This window comes from Anthonomus grandis, chromosome 6 (assembly GCF_022605725.1).
Source record: "Anthonomus grandis grandis chromosome 6, icAntGran1.3, whole genome shotgun sequence".
NCBI lineage: Eukaryota > Metazoa > Arthropoda > Insecta > Coleoptera > Curculionidae > Anthonomus > Anthonomus grandis.
In genome coordinates this window covers 5,142,674-5,155,164 of record NC_065551.1, presented here as the reverse complement: position 1 = coordinate 5,155,164, position 12,491 = coordinate 5,142,674, and the positions used below count along the sequence as shown (strand labels likewise).

Here is a 12,491-nt window from a genome sequence, read left to right as displayed (position 1 = left end):
TTATTATGAAAAACTCGAGGTACCGTGATTCAAAAAATCAATTCAATTTTCTACAAAAAGACATCGAGAAAAGAACAGGTCTTTTAAGCAATTTGCAAAATCGTCAAATATGTAGCCGTTTTAAGTATGAGTATAAATTTCTATGGAAAAAACCTCACCATATGTTGCAGAGGCTTTTAGAAAATAACAAAGTCTAGCTTTATTCGTCCTTAATTTTCATGTGTGATTTCAAACTTAAATGTCTCAAAATGTCATTTGGTGAGTTCCAAAAGGATGAAAAGACAAAAAACGAAAGATTTAAGAAATGCATATAAAGAATCTTTGCAAACTATCTCTTTATAAGTAGTTGTTCTTGCTTTTATAGTACAAGCTGGTTTATCGTGCCATTAGTATGAGTTAGTAAGATCGAAAGCTCCAAATATTTTTCTATCATACATAAAATCATGTATAAAAACATACAGGCCGCAAAAAAGGAATGTTACCCAGAATCTGCATATGTTGACTTACAAGCCGCACTCAATTTTACAACAAAACGTTTAATTATGGCTCAAAATGACGTAATTGGGACTTTAAGTTGTGATGAAAAGAAAATTCTATATTTATATTCCAAATGGAGCTTTGACGGTAGTAGTAATCATATTCAAAGAAATAGTCAATCTTTTCTCAAAGAGACCGGCTTACATTAAATAGTAATGAAATAAACTCTAGTCACAGGTCTCAAATTTATTAAATTAGTCAGAGGATTATACGTGTTTATGGCATGCTAGGCATCATCAGATCCACTGGTGTATTCACTAATAATAATAATAATAAGCTTTATTTCCAACAGGTTACATATACCCAGTTACAGGAAAATCAATTAAATATATAAATGTACGAATGCATGAATTGTATTAGATTCATGCAACTAAACTATAAAAGAACTATAAAAGAATTGCTATATAATAAAAAAAAAAAAAAAAAAAGTAGTGAACTTGAGAAAATAAATAATAAAAAATCAACACTAAATTAGGATAAGAATCAAGAATTAATTTAAATCAAAAGACCAAAAAAAAAAAAAAATTAGTAAATAAATGTATTCAAGCTAAAAACTAAATAACCAAAAACTAAATAACCTAGCCTCCCCCACCAACCATACGCAGGTGATTCAAGATAAGTGCCAAATCATCATGGTGAATGTCACAAGAATCAGCAATAGTGTTAAAGTTTTGACACATAAAGTGAATAGGACTCTGGTACAGAATGTTGGACCTGGCTGTGTCCAAGTTAAAAGCTGGACACTGTCTGGATCCTAGGCGTGGTATATGAAAGCAAATCCTTTGCAAAAGGGATGGGCAGTCAATCTTATGGTTAAGTAAATTAAACAAGAATTTCACCGAATGCATTTCTCTCCTCTTCGCAAGTGACCGTTCAGTATATCTAGAGAGCAGCAGGTTATGGTCAAAACCCCTTGGAGGATAGACTCCATCATCCTTAAATGCCAAACATTTAAGGAATCGCCGTTGGACTGATTCTAATAGGTGAATGTGCTGGTTGTAAATGGGAGACCAAACGAGGGAGCAGTAGTCCAGCCTGGATCTAACAAATGCATAGTAGAGCGTTTTGGCAGTGGCAGTGTTCAAAAAAAGTTTGCAATTTCTAATAATGAAGCCTAGCATGCGAGTAGCTCTAGAAACAGTATCTTCGATGTGAGGGATAAAAGAAAATTTTTGGTCAAAGGTGACTCCAAGATCCTTGAAACAGGTAGACCTTGCCAGAGACTCTCCATTAACTGAGTAATTAAAGGTAATTGGACTTTTGATACGAAAGTAGCTGGCCACATTACACTTGGAAACATTAAGGTTAAGCCGATTCAAAGTGCACCAATGGTGTACAGCATTCATGTTCTCTTGCAGTAGACCACAATCTGCTATAGAGTCAATCCTATGGAAAAGCTTTAGGTCATCAGCATATGCTAACCGAGAGCAATTGAGGGTTAATAAAATAATAAGAAAAGAACGGAAAACAACACTACATGATAGAGGTCGAAGGTAAAAATTAAGTTAAAATTGGCAAAATCGGACGGAGACTAGTTAGATTTAAATTACATAAACAACGCGTATAAAGCGTTTGCGTGTTAAGCGTGGCCATAAGCTTGCGTGTTAAGCGTGGCCATAAGCCACCCTTAATTTAATTTAATTAATTAATAATAAACACCAATTTTTTTTCTTGTAACAAAAATTAAACGTTTGATGTAGCATTTGTGGCAATCATATTATTGGACCATCCGGCAATAGCGAACATTATTGAAAATGATAATAACAATCAATACATTGAAGCCCAGGTGATGTTTCACCACTATGGTGCGCCCTCTCATTACGCAATAGCTGTCCGCAATTATTTAAATTAGAACTATCCTGGTCTTAGAACACTGAATACACTAGAATAAACATTGTTTGCTTTGGATTGAGCGCAACATCTACACAGGGGGCAGAGCAGATATTTTGTTGATAAACATGCTTAGTATTCCATGTTGCCAGTGATTACTCAATTTTAACAGAAGAAAATAAAGTGATATAATAAATTATTATACTTAGCAGAAACTGCTGCTACAATTAGAATTCTTTATTATAAAGCTAAAGAAAGAGTGAAACTCGTTTAATAACCAAAACTATTTTGTACTATATTTACACTAAACGCTAATATTTTTTTTTTTTAATTTGAATTCTTTAAATCACCAAATTTCCACACAACGGCAACGCTGTCAATTTTGCCCAGAAATATTCTCGCGAGAAAGGATTTCGCAACTGCGCTCGTTGTTGATATTTGGTGCACGTTTCGTACAATATTTATTAGTATTAAAAGGATGTCTTAAGTAGTTTCAGTGCATTTTTTAAATTAATATTAAGACTAAAAACTCTCTTTTTGCTGAAGAAAAATGTGTAATTAAGTATATTATTAAAATCTAGCAAATTTATTGCTTATTCGAACCCAAAATGCTGCAAAATTAAGGTGTGCAAAAATGAAGGTAGTGTCTAGTCGATATCCAGCCACCAAAATCGAGAACGCAGCATACAGTCAGTCAAAATGAAACTCGTACACCTAAGGTTTCTTTTACATTCTGTACAAATAACGTGCAAAATATTTCCAACTATATATATCTGCAATCAGCATAAAATGTTAAAGTTGTTGAGCAAAAATATGCAAAGAATGCATGCTGAGCATAAAAAAGTATAAGAGATAAGAAAATGTTATGGTCAAAATGAAACCCGTACACCATTATTTACTTTACAATAACATTAATATTATTTACCGTTAGCACTTGGTATTAAGAGCATCTGTTACTTTTAACACTCCTGTGTAATTTTTAATTGAGTTTAATTAATTTTTTGTCCTTCTTTTACCATATGGGGCGTCAGCGTGGACAAACAAGCGTTGTAGAATGCAAATTAATTATACAACATTGGAAAGATGGAAAATCATTGCGACAAATTTCCAAAATGGTTTGTAGGCCGCACTCTACCGTGAAAGGAGTTGTGGATCGTTATAAAAGTGAAAATAGAATATCAAATAAAGTAAGGAAAAGCCCTCGAAAAATGTTTAATTCGTACGACGAACGTTGGATCCTCAGGAAAGTTGCGGAAAACCCGAAAATATCTGCACCGAAGTTGGCAAAAGAAATTGAGAAATATTTACGAAAAACAGTTAATCCTCAGTCAGAAATTTTCTAAAAAAAATAATATTCATGGTAGAGTGGCTCGAAGAAAACCTTGGTTCAATAAGATAAATAAAATCAAGAGGTTAAGCTTTGCTGAAGAACACACAGACAAAGATTTTTATTTTGGAAGGACGTAATTTTTACAGATGAGCGTAAATTTTGTATTTTCGGATCAGATGGACAACAGGTATGGAGAAAGCCCAATGAATCTCTCAAAGAACAAAATCTACGAGCCACAGTAAAGCACGAAGGTGGTTCAGTCATGGTCTGGGGGTGTATGTCAGCCGCAGGTCCTGGAAATCTACATTTTATAGAGGGTATAATGGATCAGAACATGTATTTGGACATACTTAAGCAGAATTTAAAGGCAAGCGGCCGAAAATTCCGAATTGAAAAAAAATTTTAATTCTACCAGGACAATGATCCAAAGCATAAGGGACAGAAAGTAAAGAATTGGTTGCTCCATAACTGTCCAAAAGTACTTAAAAATCCACCGCAAAGTCCAGATATTAATGTCATTGAAAACTTATGGTCACATTTGAAAGTTGCTATAAGAAACCATGAAATTTCAAACAAAGAGCAATTAAAAGTAGTGATTCAAGAAGAATGGTCTAAAATATCACCCGAATATTGTGAAAAATTGGTGCGATTAATGCCCAATCGTTTGGCAGATGCTATAAAAAATAAAGGACTACCAACAAAATATTAATCTCTTTTTTATGTTTTTTTTTTCCTGTATATTTTTAATGGTGTACGATTTTCATTTTGAGTTGTAAAATCGAATGTACATTTAATTTTCTAATTTTTCTTAAAACTTCTTTTTGTGAAAAATATATTTTTACTTTTATTTTGTCTTTCAAAGGCCATCATATAAAATGTATATATTTTTTTTTTCTTTATGTAAGTAAAAAATATATTTTTGTAATCAAATAAATAAAATGTAAGGGGTGTACGAGTTTCATTTTGACTGACTGTATGTCGTTTGCCAGCAACATATTTATAGTCGGTGCCCATTATTATTTAATCAATATAATGCCCATATCTCCGGCAGTTCCAAAAGAGTTTTGATGATTTTTTGTCTAGATATTAACAATGAATAACTAAATCGGTTTATGGTGGGTATGAACCGCGACAAGCTAGGTTTTTTGCAAGGTTTTTTTGTAAAAAAATAATTAAAAGGTTAACTTCCAAAGGATTTGAATGAAACTTTTTTCTGTAATATATAATAAATATCTAAACAGATTTGAGATGGCTCTACAAATGACAGTTTGTAGAGCCATCTTCTACAAACGACAGTTTTTTTATTAAAAATTATTGAGTTAGATGTTATAAACTGCTATAACTGCCAAAGAATATGGATAAAAATTTTCCTTATAGCCGTTAGGAGTTACATAGCCTTTTATATTTTTTAACATCTAACAATTATACAACAATACAACAATAATTTTTTACCAAAAAACTTTCGTTTGTAGAGGTTTGCAACCATCTTAAATGCGTTTAGATATATATTATAGAAAAAAGATTAATTCAAATTCTTTGGGAGCCTTTTTCATTTCTTTAACACTCAACTTTTTAAGTAATTTTCACAAAAAAAACTTTACTTTGTAGAGGTTTATAACTAACATAAATCGATTTAGTTATTGATTGTTAATATCTGGACAAAAAAAATATTGAAATTCCTTGGGAATTTCAGGAGATAAGGGCATTATATCGATTAAAGAACAGCATGGACTATAAATAGGTTGGTGGCAAAAGACATATGCTGCGTTCTAGATTTTGGTTGGTGGATATCGATCGGGCGCTAGCTTCACCGATATGAAAAAAATATCTAGAAAAACAATACAAAGTGGCAACAATCAAATACGTGCATTGTAAACATAGATTTGCATAGAAACATAGGTATTCTACGTTGCCAAGTTGTTTTTTTTTTCATTAATTTGTTTGTCAGGCATCTTTTTTCATTCTGTAAAATTTGTTGATTACTCTCAAAGTATATATTATTAGTCAGCAATACACGAAACTTTTAAAGAGTACATTTTTTACCTGTTACAAAATACAACACATTAAAAAAATATGTAGTAAATTAAGAAAATTATATATTAAATGAAAAATTGGATTTTGGATTGGAAGTCGATTTGACATCATTATCTGAGATATGGTGAACTTAAACAACCTCGCCTATTGTTTGCAGCTAGGCTTATTCAATGTTCTAAGATCCTGGTCGCTGGATTGGACGGAGAGACTCTATTAAATGGCCCACGCGGTCGCCTGATCTTGCACCTCTGGATTTTTTTCTGTGGGGTCACCTAAAGAGTTAAATCTATGCTACCCAACCAGCTTTAATAGAAGAATTGTGCGAACGGATGCACAATTCTTCAATGCCAACAGATAACTCCTAATACACATGTAAAACTGTGATGAAATCCATACACTTTGTGCCTATTTTTTTTTTTTGGATAATAAAAGTTTTGATTTTAATTTTGATTTTTGATTTTGAATATACTACGAAGTCGATTTGAACAAAATCTGTCTTATTGCATGGAGTTTAACGGAGGCCATTTTCAGCATTTGTTGAACAAGTGTTTATATTGTATGATTGTTTTAATAGTTTGACAAAGAATTGCATTTTAATGCAGTTTTTCTAAAAACCCAAAATTTAATACAGGTTTTCCAAAAAACTGTATTAAATGTTAAAATAGTCACCTATTGACTATAGCCGCAAAAAGAATCGAAAGAACTTTTAAACATCTACTACAACCCACTATTCTATTAAAAATTTTTGAGGTTAGTTCCACCCTGGCTAAGGAATTGAGAGATGCGGGTGGTATTATACTCTGGCAATGTTTTCCCCTGGTAATCTAAATTGACGTGTCTGAGCGTTTTCTTTTTAAAATCTTTACGAGCCCGGCATAGCTGCCGTTTAGTTTTCGTTTAGCCACCCTGTATAATTAAGAGATTTTGACAACTACATTTTAAGTTGGTGAGAAATAAATAAATAAATAGAAAAATGTTACAAAATCAACTGCATACTAAAATGTTTTAAGACACCTTGTTACCAAAATTAAGGTTTTCCAAGAAATGTTTATCTCTCAGGATTTTTAATATGAAAGGGGATGCTGGGAGGATGTATTTAGTAATTTAGTATCAATATAAACTTGAGACACGTATAATATAAAGAGTTTAAAAACAAAAGAACTAGTAACATAATATCACACAAACTAGACCCTAATATACAAAGACAGCCAATAATGAAATACAATTAATATAATCGTGAAACAACCAACTACATTACAAAAGAAACAATTTAAGAATAGTACGTACCGGGTAACCTGGATACATACTTGATGATAAAGGGAACACTACTTCACTTATTAAGCAAAACAAACGAAATTTTGTATGTAGGTAATTATACTAAATATAATGTAACAGAAAACATCAAAAGATGAGCATTTAAGTAACATACCTGCATACCTAACTTCATTTGTTTCCTTCAAAAAGCAAGAGTATGCCTTTTATCCTGGGTCACCCGGCCTGAGTAAAAATACATAGAATATATAAATTAAGAACATTAAAACACTTACTGTTTCATTAAAGCAGTCCTAGGACATACATTAGAGATTTTATTATTGTGTGTAATTGCTCTCAGACCTTCTTGCCATGTCTAGTGGGGCAAAAGCCATGCAATACCAAAAAAACAAAATTAAACATTGTAATATGCAACAACTGACATTGAAAAGGCAAAAAATTGGGTACATCTGACAGACCTAAACAACAGTATTTTCTGAATTTCTGAATTTTTTTTTAAGAAGATGAAAAAACATAGGAACAATCATGCAGTACAACAGCGACATATATGACAACATGCTTTTAAAGTAATAGTGAAGGATTAACTTACTGCTTTTTCAAACAAGTCATTGGGCAAATGTTGTTAGCTTTTACGTTATGAGTAATTTTTCTAAGACCATCCAACCAGTCCTTAAAAATAACATTCCACATAAATATTTGATTGTTAGGTGAAATATGAACATTTATTTAAAAGGCCCAGTTTGTGAATACAGGGTGCCATAATGTGAAATAATTTTGGTTGGATGATAGTAATTATTATGTTTCTTGATTATAAAAAGCTGTCTATGACTAAGATAATTTGAGGAAAAAAAATACTAAAAACCCATTTTTGACCCTTGATTTAATGATATTAACTAAAAAAGAATCTGTTTTAATAAAATTATCTTGATAAAGTAAAATGTGTCATCAGCTCCTAAATTTCCTATTGCTGTTTCTTCAAAGTTAGTAAAAACCATGATTATTCACATTTTTTTCTATTGTTTCAAACAATAGTAATTTAATAACACAATTAAATTTTTAAAAACTCTGTAAATACTTCAAACCATGCTAATATAATTTATTAATTGATTACCTTAGCGACTTCTGGGGAGGGACAAACAATATGTTGGTAGTTTATATTGATATAATCTGTGCCACTACAAATTGTCAGAGATTTTTGTTCCACATCAGATCCATGTTTTTTTACTAGATTATTATAAAGTTTTGTATCTTTAGGCACGCCCCCTGCTCGTATGTCGCTGACTTGGCATAATTCGATAACATCTCCTTCCTAAAAAAAAAAACAGTATATTGTTAGGATGTAAACGGAGTTGAAGGATATATTATATTATTCGCCTTTCTGTAACTTTAGCCACAGCCATTTAAATTTTTGTATTGTGGCGAATATACAGAACAGGTTAATTCGCCCCAAATCTGATTGGCTGCAGAAGTCCGGAAACAACCAGCTGTTATTTGTCAGGGATGACAAGTGACGGTAGACGGGCAGTTCTCCCGCTCATTCCGATCGACGACTCGTGTCGAACATTACTCGTGTTCTATTTGATGATTTAAGACAGTTTTTAAGTGCAATTTAGTTATTTAAGGATAATAAATTAGAAAGAAAGAAAGAAAGAAAGAAAGAAAGAAAATGTGCTATATTACGTAAGAATAATCTTGTGTACAAGCATCCTACAAGCTAAAAAAACAAAACACAAATACAATTTCAAAAATTGACAAAACAATGAACAAAATTAAACACAAGAAGACAAAACTTTTTGAACATACTTGAATTAAAGATAACTAAATAAAACAATCAATTACTAAATAAAGGTAAACTTGTTGACAAAACTAGAGAAGAAAGAAGGAAAAAAAGAAAACTTTCCAACATGTCCAAGGTTAAAACCTATCATTAAAAAAGTCATCCAGGTTATAATATGCCTTAGCCAATAAAAGCGACTTTAATTCTCTTTTAAATTTCTTAACATCCGATATATGTCTAACACACAGAGGAACATGATTGTAAATTTTTTTACTTATGTAAATTAATGAGTTTTTGGTAAGGGAAGACGTAGGAATAGGTAGGGGAACATCATTTACACGACGAGTCAAATGGCCATTGTCAGAGGGTAGTTTGGGAATTTTGTGAATAAGAGCAGCTGTTTCTAAGATAAAGAGTGAAAAAAGAGTTAGGATTTTTTCAGAAATGAAGAGGGGTTTGCAAGAATCTCTTAACTTAGCAGAACACAGGTATCTAACTACTTTTTTTTGAATAACAAAGATAATGTTAAGTAGCCCCTTATTGGTTAAACCCCAAAAAGGCAAGCCATACCGAATATGAGATTCAATAAGTGAAAAGTACACTGAACGTGCAACCACCCCTCCCAGCTCTTGTTTTGCCATTCTTACTGCAAAACATCCAGAAGATAATTTCCCAGCTAAATGTAAAATATGATCTTCAAACCGAAGGTGACCATCAATGGTAATTCCTAGGAACTTGCAGCACTCTTTATTCTGCAAGAGGGAATTTTCGTCAAACATCAGACCCTGAACATCGCACTTAAACCCCATAATAGACGTCTTTCTTACATTAAACACGAGCCTGTTGGAAGCACACCACCCTGATAAAATCTGAAGGTCCTCAAGGATACAAGTCTTAATATAATCAGAATTTTTATGGCTCCATAGTATGGTGGTATCATCAGCAAACTGAACCACCTTGCCCTGCAGTTTCAATGAACTCAAGTCATCCACATACAGTAAAAATAACAGTGGTCCCAACACTGAACCCTGGGGAACGCCGCATTTTAGGGATCTAGAAGCAGACAAACGCCCAGACACTGTAACCTTCTGAGTACGATTTGATAGATAGGACTCAAGCCATCACAACGCTACGCCTCTAAAACCATATTTATCGAGCTTAGATAACAGTATTCCATGATCCACACAGTCAAATGCTTTGGATAGATCACAAAACACTGCCGCCGATGACTCTCCAGAATTCAAGGACACATAGACGCTCTCCAAAAAGCTAAAAACAGCATCATGAGTCCCTTTACCGGCTTGAAATCCAAACTGATTTGCAGACAAAATGTCATTATGATGTAAAAAGGACAAAATTCTGCTTTTTGCAAGTTTTTCAACTATCTTAGAGAGAGTAGACAAAATAGAAATGGGACGGAAATTACAAGGCTGATCCAAATCTCCACCCTTATGAAGAGGGATAACCACTGCCTCTTTTAAACATGAAGGAAAAATGCCATTATGTAAAGAATTGTTTATGGCAGAAACTAAAGCATTTAAGGCTGAATCAGGCAAAAAGAGTAACAACCTCGAAGATATCCCATCAGCTCCAGATGATTTCTGGTTTTTTAGGCGTTTGATTTTTTATAAAGATTTTTTACTTCGGTAAGTTCGACAGGATGAAAGAAAAATGAATGCTCAACCGACACTTGTTGAAGATAGTGTAAGGGATCAATGTTACTACGAATGCCCTTGAGCAAGATATTAGGTATATCACAATAATAGTCGTTTAAAATGTCAGGTCTTAACTCCGGTTCCGATACTTTTCTATGGCAATGTCTAAAATCATTAATAATCGACCAACACTCTCTTTGCCTATTTGATGACATATTTAAGCGATCCCTATAATAATTAGATTTTGCTGCTTTAATTGTCTTTCTGTACAGACTACGGTATTTCTGATGATATACAAGGATATTTTCATTTGTGGTATATTTGCACAATTTAGTCAAAAAACGGAGGTTTTTAGCAGAAATTCTAAGGCCTCTTGTAACCCATGGTTTTCGTTTCTTAGTTTTAAGCCTCATTTTAGGAAAGCACTGATTGATCTTATCACACAGAACTTGAAAAAATAAAGTAAGTAGGTCAGAAGCCGTTTCAAGTGCATTCCAATTTACCGAAGCTGTAGCAGCAGAAAAAGCACTGAAATTTCTCCTGCTGAAAATTCTTCCCATATAATAAGATGAAGATGATACAGTATTATATGGCATTTTAGCAAGAATAGCTTCATGGTCGGAAATACCAGATGGGAGTACTGTGCATAAAACGTCATCAAAATTTGTACAGAAATAGTCAATTGTAGTTGCAGATGAAGAAGTTATTCGTGTGGGAGAAAGAACGTGCATTTTCAAGTCGTAAGAATTTAAAATACTTAAAAGAGAAGTACGTGGCAAGGTTTCATCAGTGTAGTTGATATTAAAGTCACCAGCCAATATAACCTTAGAGTGTAGGGACAACTGGGATAAAAGAGAATCAAGTTTGTCCAGAAACATAGCAATATCTCCTGTAAGTGGCCTATAAACACAAAGAATATATAAATTAAAACGCTTACAAAAAGAAAGAGAGAATTCAAAAACATTCTCTAACTGAAGATTATCATAGTTATCAATATTACAAAAAATCGTTTCAATAGTTTGCCTAGCCAAGATCATGGTTCCTCTATGTATAGATTGTTGACGACAAAAATTTGATATAGGAAGATAATCAGATATTAAAAAACATTCACTAGGCCTCAACCAGTGCTCAGTCAGAAGTACAATATCAGGAAAATTACATGTGTCCAGCAAAAGATGAAGCTCATCCATCTTGTTTATTAGGGATTGTATATTAAGAATAAAGATACGTAAGTTTTTCGAAGAGCTAATTTCAATTTTACTAGTAGAATATGAACATGAATGAGATTCAACTTTCGCGGACATGTCTATAAAAAAGAAGAATCCAATTCACGATCAGTAACTAGTTCAGACTCATTAATTTGATGATTCAAAGACAATTTATTCGATGAAATATTAATTTTAAAATATTTGAAAATATGTGCATGTAATAATGATGCTAAGTCTGAACCAAAGTTACTGGCGTGATTAGACTCCAAAATCCCACACAGATTAATATCATTTTCATGAAAAGTACGATAAAGGGCCTTATTACTATTATAGATAACATTATGGTTTAAATAAGTATAAGGGCTTGTCATCACCAAAGTGTTTGTATCAACATGATTTTAAATTAAATTTTTTAAAACATCAGATGAAGAACAAATTCCATTTAACATTACTATTAAAAAATCTTCTTTCGTAAAGTCCTTAACTAAATTTGATGCTGTCCTAATCACTTCACTGCTTGAACTGCCCGGCTTCAGGAAACACTGGACCTTGTAGTAAGCTTCAAACTTTAAACGTAAATGTTTTAGGAACACTCTGCTACAATTTCCACCAACAAAGAGAAGCCGAGGTCGACTATCGTCAGGTGTATTTGGCCTAGTAGGTAGCTGTGTTGGAGAATTAATAACAACAGATTTGGATATCTGTTGTTCTATCTAAGTTCCTTAATAAGTGTGCCTTATTTGCTGAGCACAACAGCCACATTTGTGACCCCGACGTGATGCCGAAATCAAAACGAAAATCAAGGAACATGTCTAACGCTGTTGATAGCGTCGAAACTGTCAGCAACG

The 12,491-nt window shown here is 32.8% G+C and overlaps 1 protein-coding gene across 4 annotated transcripts in view; it reads right to left on the bottom strand.

Annotated features, from left to right (window-relative positions):
* LOC126737059 (1-phosphatidylinositol 4,5-bisphosphate phosphodiesterase) overlaps positions 1-12,491 on the bottom strand; it is a 143,261-nt gene that overhangs the window by 99,683 nt on the left and 31,087 nt on the right. For 2 of the 4 annotated variants that reach the window (XM_050441753.1, XM_050441751.1), the window contains exons 3-4: positions 8,115-8,312; positions 7,593-7,672 (exon numbers count right to left, since the gene is read on the bottom strand). In XM_050441753.1, coding sequence (XP_050297710.1) covers positions 7,593-7,672; positions 8,115-8,312 — 278 coding nt within the window. Of the gene's footprint in view, positions 1-7,278; positions 7,359-7,592; positions 7,673-8,114; positions 8,313-12,491 lie in introns of those variants that run through there. The other 2 variants (XM_050441752.1, XM_050441754.1) reach the window with 2 other exon arrangements.